General features: G+C 39.3%; 1 protein-coding gene across 1 annotated transcript in view; it reads right to left on the reverse strand.

Moving 5' to 3' along the window:
• Window positions 1-18,127, reverse strand: part of LOC138693956 (uncharacterized) — a 250,879-nt gene that overhangs the window by 94,155 nt on the left and 138,597 nt on the right. The window contains exon 8 of the mRNA XM_069817684.1: window positions 5,628-5,672. Within this exon, the coding sequence (XP_069673785.1) occupies window positions 5,628-5,672 (45 nt within the window). The remainder of the gene's footprint in view (window positions 1-5,627; window positions 5,673-18,127) is intronic.

The following is an 18,127-nucleotide window of genomic DNA, read 5'->3' on the forward strand; positions in this document are numbered from 1 at the left end:
TGCGTGCGGAGGGTGAACTGCCCTGCATACGTATGTACTCGGCTTGCCCTAGTGCGTGTGGAGGGTGAACTGCCCTGCATACGTATGTACTCGGCCTGCCCTAGTGCGTGTGGAGGGTGAACTGCCCTGCATACGTATGTACTCGGCTTGCCCTAGTGCGTGTGGAGGGTGAACTGCCCTGCATACGTATGTACTCGGCCTGCCCTAGTGCGTGTGGAGGGTGAACTGCCCTGCATACGTATGTACTCGGCTTGCCCTAGTGCGTGTGGAGGGTGAACTGCCCTGCATACGTATGTACTCGGCCTGCCCTAGTGCGTGTGGAGGGTGAACTGCCCTGCATACGTATGTACTCGGCCTGCCCTAGTGCGTGTGGAGGGTGAACTGCCCTGCATACGTATGTACTCGGCCTGCCCTAGTGCGTGTGGAGGGTGAACTGCCCTGCATACGTATGTACTCGGCCTGCCCTAGTGCGTGTGGAGGGTGAACTGCCCTGCATACGTATGTACTCGGCCTGCCCTAGTGCGTGCGGAGGGTGAACTGCCCTGCATACGTATGTACTCGGCTTGCCCTAGTGCGTGTGGAGGGTGAACTGCCCTGCATACGTATGTACTCGGCCTGCCCTAGTGCGTGTGGAGGGTGAACTGCCCTGCATACGTATGTACTCGGCTTGCCCTAGTGCGTGTGGAGGGTGAACTGCCCTGCATACGTATGTACTCGGCCTGCCCTAGTGCGTGTGGAGGGTGAACTGACCTGCATACGTATGTACTCGGCTTGCCCTAGTGCGTGTGGAGGGTGAACTGCCCTGCATACGTATGACGTAAGATGCCGCACGAGACGCCGACCGCTGCTCTAGAAAGTAAGAACCGGGACGCAGTCGTAGCCTTGCCGTGCTTACTAGTCGTGCTGCATCTCTGTGGCTGATTGCAGGTTCATTGCAGGTGAAATGCCTTAGGTAAGATGCTCAAGCGTGTAATATTTACAGGGCATAGTTTAGGACAGTGATCATCAACTCGCGTATGAACGGGCACGGGCAGAGCTTGGCTCATGCATGCTTACTGTACCGGGCAAATGACCGGTTTGTGACGTTGCGTTGTACGTAGTGAACAGAGGCGGTTCTTGCCATCCATTCAGACAAGAGATGTGAGGAGCAGAAAACACTTCAAAACGTAGGCCACACTGAAGAAATACAACTTACAGATGCACTATACAACTCACAGTAACGAATATGGCAGATACGAGGAGAAAAGAATGCAGCATTAATTCAACAATTGAAGGGAAATGAGCTAGATGTTGTTTAAGAGGACAGTACTCAGGAATCGGCTGTGCGACTCGGTTATAAAATTTCACTTTTAATAGTAAGAAATTAGAAACCTTTTAAAGATTGAAAATTTGAAGAATGTTTAATTAGAACTCAAGAACTTTTCTCAAGTGTAGGAGTTTGAATCTATCAGCTTGTCTCCTTCCACCGTGATGCATCCCATCCGAGGTCTAGCCGAGGATGTTCAAGTGGAACTAGTAATTATTATTGTCAGTCTTTCATTTGTTATTCTTTCGCAGTAGATGAAAATACTTATGTAAACGATAATCCCCAACTGGTGATTTTTGTAAGAGGCGTTATTGAAAACCTTCAGATTAAGGAGAGCTCTTAACTTACATATTGTTCTCATAAAGGATGCTACTACTGGTTCCGATATTTTCATCTAGAGGCTGTAGAAATTATTTTGGATTTCCTTGGAATAAACTTATATCCTTGGCAACCAATGGTGCTCCTTCTATGGTTGGAAGTAAAACGGGTGTAATAAGAAATCTAAGGGACGAAGTGAAAAGCTTTAATGTATCCCATGAATTTATTTCTGTTCACTGCATCACACACCAACAGAATTCATGTGCCAAAGAAATGGTCTTACAGAAGTAGCCCAGTTGGAAAAACCACCAACACAATTATATCGAAAAGTCTCGCTCATTGTCAATTTAAGTCTTTCTTGATGAATGCAATACCGAGTATGGCGATCTGTCATATTATAGTAAAGTGCGGTGAGTAATGTGGCAAATTATTGGATAGGTTCTTTGAACTGAGGGAGGAAACATCATCGCTCACGGAGAAAGAAGAAAAGTCTGTATCATAAGTGAAAAAAAAAATGGATTTGTGAACTTGCCTTCTTAATGGAATTATCTGAATGCTTTAAATTGTTTTCTACAAGGTAACAACAAGATTATTACAAAGTTATATCACAGAGTGAAGGAGTTTAATACGAAAACACCTCGAATTATGGAATGTTAGTTTAACCAAAAGGATACGTTACAGCACATTTTTCAAAATTAACAACGATATAGGCATACTAGTTTCTTAAGACTTTGGATTTCGAAGAATATATTCACACATCATGACGATCTGCGCCAGGAATTTGATTCGAGATTTAAAGATTAGGAAAATTTTCAATTTGATTTTCAATTATTATTTGTAATTAGAACTTATTGATTTACTTCACGAAAGTTAATTGAAGGACAAATATCAAAACAAAAGAAGTTATCTGACTTTTATATGAACTTTCCATGTGTTCGATTTCCCCGATTGTACAGACATCCATTTTCGGATTCACATATCTGTGCGAACAGTAATTTTTTCCTATGATGAAGATAAACAAGCCATGTCATGGAAGCCAAGTATCGGATCACAACTTAAAATGTGCTGTCACATTATGCACTATACAAACAATAGTTCCAAAAGTTGAGAAATTGCTGAGGGAAAAGAGAATTAATCAAATCCCGAAAAATCAGTGCTAATGCCAGTGTTGAGTGGACTGAATGTATTTAATTTCTTCATTACTATTCGTAGGTTTTTTTATGTGTTTTGTTCAACATTTTCCTTAACAGAAGAAGTTTACACATTTACAGTAATTGTCATGCATTGCCCGAAAAATTAACATAAAGTGTGTATAACATTTCTAAAAGTAATTATAAATTTATTAACTTCTAACTTTGTTGAAAATAGGCTACAATGTATTTTTTTCTCAAATTGCTTAAGATAGTTTATTTAGTTATTCCTATTCAGCTTGATGACGACACAGAGCTCAGAGTTGGGGACCACTGGTCTAGGATATTTGAACTGATATTTTCACGGTCAATATAGACATTGCATACAAATTGTTTAAAATAAACGTAAAAGTGACAAAAACAGCGTACTGAAAAGACACTGTAGTACCGTACTAAAAGGCACAGGAAGTGTAATCCAAAAGAACCAGTGCCATAAAAACCTGAAAATTATGAAGATATTTAACTCGACCTTTAGCATGAGTTTTTGTAGCCTACCATGATGTTCAGTGCCAACATCTCTATTACTAAATTAAATAATCTGTATTTTAGGAATTTCTAGAAAAGTACATGGAAAATTAGTGGGTTTTCAGTGATGAGCGACATGCAATACCCTAATGAAAACATGAAAAAATGTCAGAAAATTGAAATATCTTGTACTACATCATGCACCAATAACGTCATGTGCCATTGAAAGCATTTCTTGCAATATAAAATCATTTCAAGTGACATCCGCACATGTTGAAGCTCCGTCACGCACGTTATTATTCACTGCAAAGATCACGACGGAATGAACATCACGGCTCAAGCATGTGTTTACTAGCATAGCTTCAGAATGTCGGGAGTTGACTGTACTCCACGAACACGCAGCGACGACCTGTTTGTTTATACCCTTATCCCTTTCATTACCTGTGTTCAGCGTACTATATACCTAATGTGTCATTACCATTAGGTAGCTGGAATACGAAGCCTAGTAATTATAATAAAAGTATGTGCCAGATTTAGGGAATCGTGTAGGACCACTTAAAAAAATTACAAATAATGCTCATGGCTTGTCAATATAATTTTTAATTAACAAACTTCCTTGTATATGATCGTGAAAACTTTGTAACTAACGCACCAGTTCATAGCATAAATACTCGCCAAAAATGACTTTCATACTCCATCGGCAAGTCTATCGTGCTATCAAAAATGAGTGCGTTATATGGCAGTAAAACGTTTTAATAACCCCCCCCCCTCCATGGATATAAAAATCAAACTCAAAACATGAGATTATTTAGGGCCAAACTGAAGATGTGCCTAATTCCTCGCGCCGTCTATTCTGCAGATGAATCTATGACAATGAACAACGCTCCAGCCTTGTATTAGGGCTATTCCATATGAAACACCATGGCATGTCGGGATTATCTGAAGATTCGTGCAGACTTTTATTATGTAGGAACTAGTAAACGTACAAATTTTGACTTTCTATAGCACAGCAGTATTTCAGATAAAATCCCTTAAAACTGAGCGTGTTTTGTATTTTATTTTTACTTTCAAAGCGTACTACTACGTCTGGCTTCGAAATAAAAACTTAAGCTAATTTTGTAATGCACATTTAAGTGTATTAATGGCGTATAACACATATATTTTATTATTTTTCGAAATATAGTGTTTTTGTAATTTATAACATGATACCACCAAAAAAGTATGGATATAAAATAGTTATAGTTATTGTTGAGACTAAAACCATACATTAAAAAAAACTATTTTAAATGAAAAGCCTTCAAATAAATATTTCCAATCTGGCTACAAAAATAGGCGCGCCCTGCGGAGTCAGAATATTCTTATCAGTGCCCTTGGTGTGCTGTCACAACACAAGGAATGAGACGAATACGTGACCCACCAGCCAGTCCTCCGAGTGTATTATTACACGGTGAAAGTGGTTTTTCAATTCCAAAGTTTGAGCGTTTTCCTTTATTGTGTTGCAGAAATTAAGAAAACTGCTATATTAAGGTAAGATACTGATTACGTATTGTCTTAAAAGCAAGAATTATACCAATCGTAACCATCAGTAAACAGTAACAGGTTAATGTAGTGATTATGTAATATCTGTATACTATTCAGAGAAATGCATGTTTCATTTAGAATGCGTGCACTGCTCGCCTGACGAGCTGCTACCACGCGCACGCTCGGCTTGCTGTGGGATCAAGTCCACAATGAGAATTATTTTCTTTATTTTATTTTCCACCGTTACCCAAAGAACATTTTGGATCTGTAAACTGTGTTTTATTCTATATTAAGTCACCCATATTGTCTTATTTTTATTTTTTAGCTATTTCGTCAAGATAAAAAGTAATATAAATAAATCTGCCTAGTCAAGTGAATAAAAATTTAAAAAATCCTCCGAAGTTATTATATCACTCTCGGAGTCTGCTTTAAAAAGAGACGCCGTTGAAAATCCTACCACTAAATGTCTCTGAACAATGTTCTTCCAAAACTAAGAATTTTACGAAAGTACGATAAATTTGACGCTCGATAAAATGAAAAGTAATACTAGTTGGGGATATTTTAACCCACCATTATGCTTGTCCAGCGAGGTGAAATTTTCTCAAATTTTGTCCGATTTCATATGAAACGGCCCATTAAGTATTGATACTAAACCCTTGTGATGTAAAACTCTACTCTTCTGTGTATTACATTGTGACTATATGTAGCACTATTAATATTTCTTTGGCATGTTCCATACTCTAGCTGTGAAGCTATGTAGGATTACCACGAAATATAAATAAATACAATACAATACAAACAGCTATGTACAGTCATGAGTTACTTACGACTTCTTGAATGAGCATTTTCTCTCGGCCAGATGGATGGGCCACCTGTAAAAGGAAAATAAACCAAAAAAATTACCAAGTATACATCGGCCAAACCAAACGAAATTTCAAAATCACAAACAGTAAGCATGTTGCAGATTTTCATAATAATCGAAAAAAAATTGTAACCGATATAATATAAGAGAGCCATGAACTGTCTAACATAAATAACGCACTTAAAACTTTGAAAGTAACCAATAACAGACAATAACTTAAACACTTGGTTGTATTATTCACCAAGGACATGAACTTCTCCAAGCATATTACTTTATACAGGGACATCATTATTTTTACTTCAATTTTTATTGTACCTGATTTTTTTAATGTACTTCACTCCCACCCCTTCTACTAATGAAATTCAATTGTCCTCCACACAGAACCAAGACCGCATATGTAATAAAAGTCGCCTTACGGTCATAGAAAAAATAGTACTGAGTTAGTGAGTATAGTACGTTCCAGAAGTATGGTCGCGTTTTCCAGTGAAGAAAGAGCTTTCATTATTGAATCACAGATACTGTGCGTCCGTTTGCTTGCGTCGTATTCTGGTTTCCTCCACCTGCTTCTACTCGCCTGTCTGTAAAGGGTAGTGGCTGGGCTGTCTTAGCTCTTTTCTGAAAATATTTTCTGTTAGAAATTGGACGTATACGTAATATTACACAACTGTTTAAAATAAATAAAATAAAAGCGCCTTCTTAAATAACAAACTGTCACGCGATTTCTCCCCTTTCTACGATTCTGCGACATAACCACTTGGACGGCCAGTAGATAGCATGTCTGAGTAATTTTATCTTTTCGTATCAGGCAGAAGTGAAGATTGAATTTACAGTACGTAAGGTGCTCTTCTACAGAGTAGGTACAGAATATGAGTTACTGGTACGAAGGATGGACTGGAAACTGGAATTAGTCTATGTGAGATAATATGCACGAAAGAACTGAAGACTCTATCGAAATGAACGGCCACAAGTGTGTTTAAATATCCATATTATGATTTTTTTTTCAATTTAACTTCATTCTCTGTATCGTACGCTAATGTGCTGTAGACAGTATAATATACGCTGCATAATGAATACGTCCACACGGAAAGCTCAGTTCGTGAGTAAAAACACTTACTGTTAATACTGTACTGCATTATAATTAAAGAAAAACGTATTGAAAATTATCAAAATCAAAATCGTGATATTTCCTTTTTTTTTTAATTTTAGTAGGTTATTTTACGACGCTTTATCAACATCTTAGGCTATTTAGCGTCTGAATGAGATGAAGGCGAAATGAGTCCGGGTCCAGCACCGAAAGTTACCCAGCATTTGCTCATATTGGTTGAGGAAACAACCCGGGAAAACCCTCAACCAGGTAACTTGTCCCGACCGGGAATCGAACCCGGGCCACCTGATTTCGCGGCCAGACGCGCTAACCTTTACTCCACAGTTAAGTAAATGGATGAACTACTTTTTTCCCCACCTATACTAGTAAAGTGATTTGCTTGTATTTTATGCCAGTATCATCAAACTCCATTCGTGGAAGAGGGTAGCAAACAGTGTTTCCCGTTCTCAACCGTTAATTCAAAGGTATAGTCAGGTTATTATTAGGAACGTTAGTAAAAATAAAATGATGTCCCGGTAATATTCTTTGTAATGAATGTAAAATGCTATGTTTTATCTTTCATAATTCTAAATATTTGAATATGCCTACCTTACAAAAACTGTTTTACGCATTAGTTACGCCAAAATTAGAATACTGTTCGATAATTTGAAATCCAATGACAATCAAACTTATAAATTTGCTTGAACAAGTTCAAAATAAATTTCTAAAATACCTGTATTTTAAAAGTTTTAATTGTTGTCCACAATATGAAACACACACTTTTGCATTACTATGGTGCGCCGAAGTGCGTGTGATATGACCGTGCAGGAATTCTGCATTACTACTGTATATGGTGAAGGATGGGTAGAACAGAGAAAAATTCTTTCCGGCACCGAGACTCGAACCCGGGTTTTCAGCTCTACGTGCTGACTAGGATCTGGTGTGGCTTAGTGGATACAGCGTCGAGTCTCGGTGCCGAAGAGAATTTTTCTCCGTTCTACCTATTCTTCACCATATGGCAATGCAGAATTTCTGCACGGAAATATCACAAATGTACTTCGGTATCTAATCACTTCGTGATTCAAGACGGCGCGGCGCCATGTTCCGTCGGACCCCGGCCACTTAGTCACTCGTAATGAGTGCACCTCTGTGCACAGTGTTGGACATTGTGCCACTGCCACACATTCATAAGAGGTGGAACTTAAACTGAGAAGGATTCAATCCGGCATCGGAACTAGAATCCGGTGTGGCTTTGTAGGTAAAGCATCAGCACATAGAGCTGAAAATCCCGGTTCGAGTCCTGATGCAGGAGAGAATTTTTCTCCTTCTACCCATTCTTCAACATCCAATTTTATGATTCAGTTTTTGACGTTTCAGCCTTATCGCATGGAACATATTGCACTGCTTTATCGTTTTATGTAAATGAATCAATAATAAAATAGATGATATCAGTATACATGATAATAGTTCTTATGTCCCGTACAGTGCTTCTTACAAATGTCGTAATATTTTTTATCCCAAAAGTAAATACAAATTCATACTATTAGTGTCCTATTTATAGAATTCTTCGTACTTATAATCGATTGCATAGCTTAGGAGAAATGTAATTACGAGTCTTAAGCAATTCAAATACACTTGTAATACATTTCCTTAAAAAATGGTTTATTTAACGACGCTCACAACTGCAGAGGTTATATCACCGTCACCGGTGTGCCGGAATTTTGTCCCGCAGTACTTCTTTTGCATGCCAATAAATCTACTGACATGAGCCTGTCACATTCAAACACACTTAAATATCATCTTCCTTGGCCGGGATCGAAAGTGATATAGATTTATATTACCTTCTCACACCTATTAACTTTCTTCTAAGATTTATATATTTACATTACCTTAATTTTGTAAATATACAGAGTGATACAAAAGTCCTGCGACATAGACAAACTCCGTAATAGTGCAGATAGCGAAAAATGAAAATGTTACAAATAGGTAGTTTTCAGTCTAATGTGCTTGAATTTTAACATAGAATACATCTTTGGGGCTGTACACTAATACGACACAGTCGCCAGTCCAAATGTTGCGAAATGAGTGGATTTTCCGCTAGTTTTACTGGATTTTAGATATGTGGTTTATCGGGTAAATTACGAAATGATGATGATTAGCAGTGAAACCAATACATGTTCAGGGAAAACCGCCAGGAAAGAATAAAATTCCCCCGAATTCACAGACGGACGGACAGACAGACAGACAGACAGACAGACAGACAGGCAGACAGGCAGACAGGCAGACAGGCAGACAGGCAGACAGACAGACAGGCAGGCAGGCAGACAGACAGACAGACAGACAGACAGACAGACAGACACACACAGATAGATAGATAGATAGATAGATAGATAGATAGATAGATAGATAGATAGATAGATAGATAGATAGATAGATAGATAGATAGATAGATAGATAGATAGATAGATAGATAGATAGATAGATAGATAGATAGATAGATAGATAGATAGATAGATAGATAGATAGATAGATAGATAGATAGATAGATAGATAGATAGATAGATAGATAGATAGATAGATAGATAGATAGATAGATAGATAGATAGATAGATAGATAGATAGATAGATAGATAGATAGATAGATAGATAGATAGATAGATAGATAGATAGATAGATAGATAGATAGATAGATAGATAGATAGATAGATAGATAGATAGATAGATAGATAGATAGATAGATAGATAGATAGATAGATAGATAGATAGATAGATAGAGATAGAGATAGAGATAGAGATAGAGATAGAGATAGAGATAGAGAGACAGACAGACAGACAGACAGACAGACAGACAGATAGATAGATAGATAGATAGATAGATAGGAGAGATTATTTTGCAGAAACATGTGGAACATGTACGGCATCGTCATATAGGCCTACAATTTAAAATACATGATATCATACAATGGATACAAATTAAGATACATGAATATTAAAAAACTCATCGACATCATACAATGGATTTGCCAATAATATAGTCCTAATTCGTGTCCTAAACACTCGGAATGGAAGATTCCTTATATCAACAGGTAGACTATTAAATAATTTAAAAGCAAAGAATAGAAAACTATTTTGAGTAATACTGTATTTACATTTGTCAATATATAAATTTGTATTATTTCTTGTAGAATATTTATGAACGGAATACATGCTATGTAATTATTAATGATATTCCGAATGTAAAGGAGACAGGCCAATACATACATAGACGGCAATGTCAAAATTTGTGACCTTATAAAAAGAGGTTTACAATGAGTCGTATTTGGTACTCCATGAATTAATCTTAAAGTTTTCTTTTGTAATATGAAAAGAGCTTGAGCAGAAGTATGGTGACCCCAAAGAATAATACCATAATTTAAATGACTTTGTATATGGCTATGAAATATTGTAAACAATACCTTGTTAGGTAAATTATTCCTTAACAACCTTAACATATATAGGCCTTTACTTATTTTCTTAGTAACATAGTCAACATGAGTTTTCCATCCCATTCTAGGCTCCAGAAAGATGCCCAGAAACATAACAGCAGTATTACTAACAGTAGTAAGACGATTAACACCAAAGTTTAATTTAATAGTTTTGTTAGAATTAATCATAAGGTTTTCCGCACTGCACCAATCAACAACCCTACTTGATACATCTGCAAGTTCCATAGACAATATGTCACTATTTTTATGAATAGTATTAACGTCTAAATCATCAGCAAACATGAAAGACTCAGAACATCTATCCCGAATATAGTCGGGAAGATCATTAACATAAATAATAAACAATAAAGGTCTCAAAATTGAGCCTTGAGGCACACCATGTTTTAATACCTGATACTGTGACCTTTTACCATTTGCCAAAACAGATTGATGCCTATCATTCAAATAAGACGCTAAAAATTTTACACTAAGACCATTAAAACCATAATATTTAAGCTTAAGTGAAAGAGTTTCATGCGAAACTGTGTCGAAAGCCTTTGAGAAATCATAAAAAATATTACTAATATGATAACAATTTTCAATACCCACAAAACAACGTTTAACAAAGGACACCACCGCCTCCACAGTACTATGTGAAGTCCTAAAACCATATTGACAGTTGGTGAACAAAGAGTTAGATTCAAAGTAATTGTAGATTTGTTTCTTAAGCAAAATCTCAAAAACCTTCGACAAAGTAGGTATTATACTTATAGGTCTATAATTAGATATCTCATTTCTACAACCTTTTTTAAAAATAGGAATTACCTTAACAAACTTAAAAGAATCAGGAAAAACTCTAGAGTCTATATTGCAATTAATAATATGGGCAAGAGACTCAATAATGTAGACCGAAGCAATCTTCAATATTTAAGAATTAATGCCATACACATCAAGACAAGGGCTATTTTTCATACCTAAAATAACATCATTCAATTTCATCAACACCAAAATGTTTAAAAGCAAATGTCTGAGTAGGTTTAACTCTATTAACTAAAAAATCTTGAGCATGATGATTTTTTGTGAGGTTAACAACAATGAAATTAACATTATCAATAAAAAAATTATTAAATTGGTCAGTATCAATATCTGATGAAGAAACTTTAGATTTAGACTGGCTGTTTGTAAGACGAGAAATAATTGACCAAATCATTTTGGTTTTATTATTAGAAGCATTAATTAAATTTGAAAAGTAATTAATTTTTGTACACCTTAAATTTCTTTTATATAATTTTTTAGTTTCATGATAGATATCTTTAAACTCATCAATATCTTGATAAACATATAAATCACAGAATAATAGACATCTCTGTTTAAGATTATGGAGCTCATTAGTACACCACTTATTATAATTATATTTCCTCGAATTTGGCACGATTGTATTATCAACAAAGGGAAAAGCTTTGTTCATTGCATCAATGAAAAGTGAAAGAAAATAATTAACTTTATCATTAACATTATCCAATGAATATATATTAAACCAATTTAAAATCATAAGTAAATAAACAAAATAAGATATACTTAAGTCATTAAAAACACGTACAGGATTTGAATATATTGTAGTATTATCAGGTAAAATTTTATGAGTACTATTTATTTTAAAGCATATCGCCTCATGATCAGAGAATATAGTGGGAACAACACCTGCTATACAAAGATTATCATCAACATTGATAACAACATTATCTATACATGTACCTATATTTCCATTATTACCAGGACGAGTTGGTTCAAAAATAGTAAGTCTAACACCAAAACTTATAAATAAATTAATGATATCTTTAGCATCCTGATTATTCGTGCAAAGAAAATCAATATTAAAATCCCCAGCTAATACAATATTAATACTTTTATCAATTTTAAAAGTTGATTTCAGGGGATCATTCAAACTATTATAAAATATATTAAAATCAGTCCTATTACAATCAGGAACTTTATAAAAAGCCACACACAATAAGTTCATAGCAGAAATGTACGTAGACCATACTTCAAATAAGTAAGATTTAATCATATGCCATCAATGTAAAGAAATGCTTCTCGACATTGTGAGAAGTTAATTAACCGCTAATCTCTGCATGTCAACTATTTTTCTCCGTTAAATAATACGTATCTGAAATCCGTTCCAACTAGCGGAAAAGCCACAAATTTGGCAGCACTGGGACTGGCAGGTGTGTCACACTAGTGTGCACTCTCAACTGTGAAACGAACATAAAAGAATTCAGAGCTGCTCTCTTCCAGCTGAAGATTGGAGTAAATGTAAATAAATGCACGTGGCATAATGGTTCCTGATTGGCTATTGGACGCACAACGCCTCCAAACTCGTGCTTGTCATCTTCTTCCTCATATTAAAATAGTTCCTTCTAAAATAATAAAATGTATAATATACATGGAATACGAGTGAATTAAACATGCTTATAAGAACACTTTCTTACGATTTAAACAACATGTTTATATTAGTAGTTTCAGACATTGCGTGTTAAATCATTGTAACGTTTATTATGGCAACACGCATGCGTAATAGGCATTAAATCCCTCCCAAGGTGACTTGCAGCTTCACAGAGCACATCAGCACAACTGGTATAACACAGTGCGAGATTCAGTGTTGTCAACCTCAAATAAATTTCTGTAGAATTAAAGAAATTCTCCACTCTTCAAAGAATAACATTTAATCACGAATCTACAGAAAATGAAAATCCACTATCCCTGTAGAGAAATAATGAACATTAACCCTCTGTGAGCAATTTACGGGTTAGTTCAATGAATGTGTTGAAATGTCTGCAATATATCAGACGGTGGCTGCCCTGCGTGCTCACTTGCTGAAAATAATGCGCACTGGTGCTGCTTTGGTAGCTAGCTTGCGATTGCGGAGTAATACATTTCGGTTTTGTTTATGTCTACTTCAATCATTAGTTGGAAATAGTTTGGAATATTTATTCCACTGCCGGAACAGAATTTCTTGTTTCGGGTATGATCGTAAGTTCTCGTGAAGCCTTCCTGAAAAAACAAATGAACCTTATCCACTGTTGGGGCTTAATTCATCTACTATCGAAAGTTACTGCTGAAATAGTACTTATACAAAAATCACAAATTAATATGAACGAAGAAAAATTAATAAATCTTGTTTAGAATTATCTTCTTTTGCATGTCAGAACACGAAATACAAAAGTGCTGCTCGGTTCGACTCCTCTAGATGTGAGCGGCAGCAGACTTCGGGGGATGACCTTCAGCAGACAACGTGCGTCCCAGTCTTCAGCATCCTTCTTTGGACAATATATTATGTAAGCAAAGTTCAACAGATACTTTTGCATAAAAGACATCTCACATTAAATTAAAATTTCACATCTAATAATGATATAATAAATGTGATAAATTATATTATCAAGGCTTGGGAAACTGAATTACCAATACACTTCATGATCAGTGATTACTCACTTAATACACCACTTCATGCAGATGGCCAACACATTTTAATTAATTCTGAAGACAATTTGTAAAAGGCTTCAGAACAAATGGCAAACGACTGCAATCTCTACAAATAACATTAAATGATGATTTCTGAAGGGAAAAATCATCAAAGATCTAAAATTATTAATAATCAGAACAAGTCAGTGAATTCAATTGTAATCTCTCATACATAAACTCTAGGAATATAGACAACAAATTAGCGAAATTTTAACAACCTCTGAGTACAATAAAATCAACATTACTAAAGAAAGTCAGACCAGAGAGAATTTCTAAATTTTATGAAAAAATGACAGTCCCAATTTTACTACATGGATCAGAAATATGGGCTTCGACATCAAATCAACTCTGAAGAATGGAAGATGCTATGATGAGACTGTTAAGACCCCTAGCGGGCTGTAGGGCTACTCTGTTAAGACCCCTAGCGGGCTGTAGGGCTACTCTGTTAAAACCCCTAGCGGGCTGTAGGGCTACTCTGTTAAGACCCCTAGCGGGCTGTAGGGCTGCTCTGTTAAGACCCCTAGCGGGCTGTAGGGCTACTCTGTTAAGACCCTTAGCGGGCTGTAGGGCTACTCTGTTAAGATCCCTAGCGGGCTGTAGGGCTACTCTGTTAAGACCCCTAGCGGGCTGTAGGGCTGCTCTGTTAAGACCCCTAGCGGGCTGTAGGGCTACTCTGTTAAGACCCCTAGCGGGCTGTAGGGCTACTCTGTTAAGACCCCTAGCGGGCTGTAGGGCTACTGTGTTAAGACCCCTAGCGGGCTGTAGGGTTACTCTGTTAAGACCCCTAGCGGGCTGTGGGGCTGCTCTGTTAAGACACCTAGCGGGCTGTAGGGCTACTCTGTTAAGACCCCTAGCGGGCTGTAGGACTACTCTGTTAAGACCCCTAGCGGGCTGTAGGGCTACTCTGTTAAGACCCCTAGCGGGCTGTAGGGCTACTCTGTTAAGACCCCTAGCGGGCTGTAGGGCTACTCTGTTAAGACCCCTAGCGGGCTGTAGGGCTACTCTGTTAAGACCCCTAGCGGGCTGTAGGGCTAATCTGTTAAGACCCCTAGCGGGCTGTAGGACTACTCTGTTAAGACCCTTAGCGGGCTGTAGGGCTACTCTGTTAAGACCCCTAGCGGGCTGTAGGGCTACTCTGTTAAGACCCCTAGCGGGCTGTAGGGCTACTCTGTTAAGACCCCTAGCGGGCTGTAGGGCTACTCTGTTAAGACCCCTAGCGGGCTGTAGGGCTGCTCTGTTAAGACCCCTAGCGGGCTGTAGGGCTACTCTGTTAATACCCCTAGCGGGCTGTAGGGCTACTCTGTTAAGACCCCTAGCGGGCTGTAGGGCTACTCTTTTAAGACCCCTAGCGGGCTGTAGGGCTACTCTGTTAAGACCCCTAGCGGGCTGTAGGGCTACTCTGTTAAGACCCCTAGCGGGCTGTAGGGCTGCTCTGTTAAGACCCCTAGTGGGCTGTAGGGCTACTCTGTTAAGACCCCTAGCGGGCTGTAGGGCTGCTCTGTTAAGACCCCTAGCGGGCTGTAGGGCTACTCTGTTAAGACCCCTAGCGGGCTGTAGGGCTACTCTGTTAAGACCCCTAGCGGGCTGTAGGGCTACTCTGTTAAGACCCCTAGCGGGCTGTAGGGCTGCTCTGTTAAGACCCCTAGCGGGCTGTAGGGCTACCTGTTAAGACCCCTAGCGGGCTGTAGGGCTACCCTGTTAAGACCCCTAGCGGGCTGTAGGGCTACTCTGTTAAGACCCCTAGCGGGCTGTAGGGCTACCCTGTTAAGACCCCTAGCGGGCTGTAGGGCTACTCTGTTAAGACCCCTAGCGGGCTGTAGGGCTACCCTGTTAAGACCCCTAGCGGGCTGTAGGGCTACTCTGTTAAGACCCCTAGCGGGCTTAGGGCTACTCTGTTAAGTCCCCTAGCGGGCTGTAGGGCTACTCTGTTAAGACCCCTAGCGGGCTGTAGGGCTACTCTGTTAAGACCCCTAGCGGGCTGTAGGGCTACTCTGTTAAGACCCCTAGCGGGCTGTAGGGCTACTCTGTTAAGACCCCTAGCGGGCTGTAGGGCTACTCTGTTAAGACCCCTAGCGGGCTGTAGGGCTACTCTGTTAAGACCCCTAGCGGGCTGTAGGGCTACTCTGTTAAGACCCCTAGCGGGCTGTAGGGCTACTCTGTTAAGACCCCTAGCGGGCTGTAGGGCTACTCTGTTAAGACCCCTAGCGGGCCGTAGGGCTGCTCTGTCAAGACCCCTAGCGGGCTGTAGGGCTACTCTGTTAATACCCCTAGCGGGCTGTAGGGCTATTCTGTTAAGACCCCTAGCGGGCTGTAGGGCTACTCTTTTAAGACCCCTAGCGGGCTGTAGGGCTACTCTGTTAAGACCCCTAGCGGGCTGTAGGGCTACTCTGTTAAGACCCCTAGCGGGCTGTAGGGCTGCTCTGTTAAGACCCCTAGTGGGCTGTAGGGCTACTCTGTTAGGACCCCTAGCGGGCTGTAGGGCTGCTCTGTTAAGACCCCTAGCGGGCTGTAGGGCTACTCTGTTAAGACCCCTAGCGGGCTGTAGGGCTACTCTGTTAAGACCCCTAGCGGGCTGTAGGGCTGCTCTGTTAAGACCCCTAGCGAGCTGTAGGGCTACTCTGTTAAGACCCCTAGCGGGCTGTAGGGCTACTCTGTTAAGACCCCTAGCGGGCTGTAGGGCTACTCTGTTAAGACCCCTAGCGGGCTGTAGGGCTACTCTGTTAAGACCCCTAGCGGGCTGTAGGGCTACTCTGTTAAGACCCCTAGCGGGCTGTAGGGCTACTCTGTTAAGACCCCTAGCGGGCTGTAGGGCTACTCTGTTAAGACCCCTAGCGGGCTGTAGGGCTACTCTGTTAAGACCCCTAGCGGGCTGTAGGGCTACTCTGTTAAGACCCCTAGCGGGCTGTAGGGCTACTTTGTTAAGACCCCTAGCGGGCTGTAGGGCTACTCTGTTAAGACCCCTAGCGGGCTGTAGGGCTACTCTGTTAAGACCCCTAGCGGGCTGTAGGGCTACTCTGTTAAGACCCCTAGCGGGCTGTAGGGCTACTCTTTTTGATCATAAACGGAATGGTGACATCAGAAAGGAATTAATATCACAGCCTTTACTGAACCATAAAAATTTACCGAAGTAGCTGGTATGGACACATATCACGGATGTCTAGTGATGGCTAAAGGTGCGTACACACTTAGCGAACGAACAACGAACGAACGACAAACGAATGCATTCGCTGATTGAAATCGGAACGTGTGTACGTCTCAGCAAAGGCAAACCCATCGTTTGGTTTGCCTTCGGAAGTGATCCGTCGCTTGTCGGTACATCAAAGGAAGTTGGTATTCGTTGTGGACGGGATTTGCCACTAGCTTGTAGTTCGTAGCAGAACGCAGCGCTTAGTTCAATTTCACCAACAGGATGTCGAAACTGGAGTGGACGGAAGACGCTGTTATAAATCTTATTAATGCATATAGGGAGCAGGAAACTTTATGGAATCCCAAGCATCCTACTAACCACAATAAAGTAAGAAAATATATTGTTTGAGAAGCTATTGGAAAGATATTCGTTCAGCTGCAAGGTAGTCGAGTCAAACACGTGCAAAATTTGAAAATTATTTTTGTTTATTTATTTTCAGTGGACAGCCTATATATTTCCTGTTTATTGTAGCGAGCAGAAGTCAAAAAGAAAATTGACGTCATTCCGGAGGGAAAGACAGAAGTACACGAAAAGATCTGAATTGGGGACTGATGAAGTGTACGAGTCAACTTGGTTCGCGTATAAACACATGTCGTTCCTTTTGGACAAATTCACGCCCAGAAATACAAAGTGCCAACCTTGTGCACACAAAATAAATTATTGGCACTGAAAAGTACCTTTTCGTAAGCATGATGCGCATTCGACACAGACAAATGTCTCTTTTTAGTATTTTAAGATAATTATTGTCAGTGAGGTATCCGTGTACTGAAACTTTCCCCTGTCTTGCAGTCGTACCTTAATAAAATCTTCCAGTTCCTCAATTATAGCTGTACATTCTTCTGGAACAATCTTGGTAATCAACTGTTTCGACATTTTGAATAAATACATTAAACTTGTATACGAATCTCCTGTAGCGAGATATCGAAGTGTTAATGCTAGTCTTTCCTGAATAGGTATTGCTTCTCGCCAGCCTGTGTCCTTCTTGGAAATTTTTGGCCCCATTTTGCATAGTTATATTTCGAAGTATGTTTCTGAAATGCGACAGAAGTTGTGAAACTGTCCCGATTCCATTCAACGTAAATCATGAAGCAAGTCAGTGCCTCCATATTGATTGCGACTTTCGTAGAGTGGCGTCTGCTACCATCGCCTTTTGTTTTTTAACTTTCTTTTTATTGAACTGCCTATAATATCAACGGCTGCACTTGCTATAA

Source organism: Periplaneta americana, unplaced genomic scaffold, assembly GCF_040183065.1.
Source record: "Periplaneta americana isolate PAMFEO1 unplaced genomic scaffold, P.americana_PAMFEO1_priV1 scaffold_26, whole genome shotgun sequence".
Lineage (NCBI taxonomy): Eukaryota > Metazoa > Arthropoda > Insecta > Blattodea > Blattidae > Periplaneta > Periplaneta americana.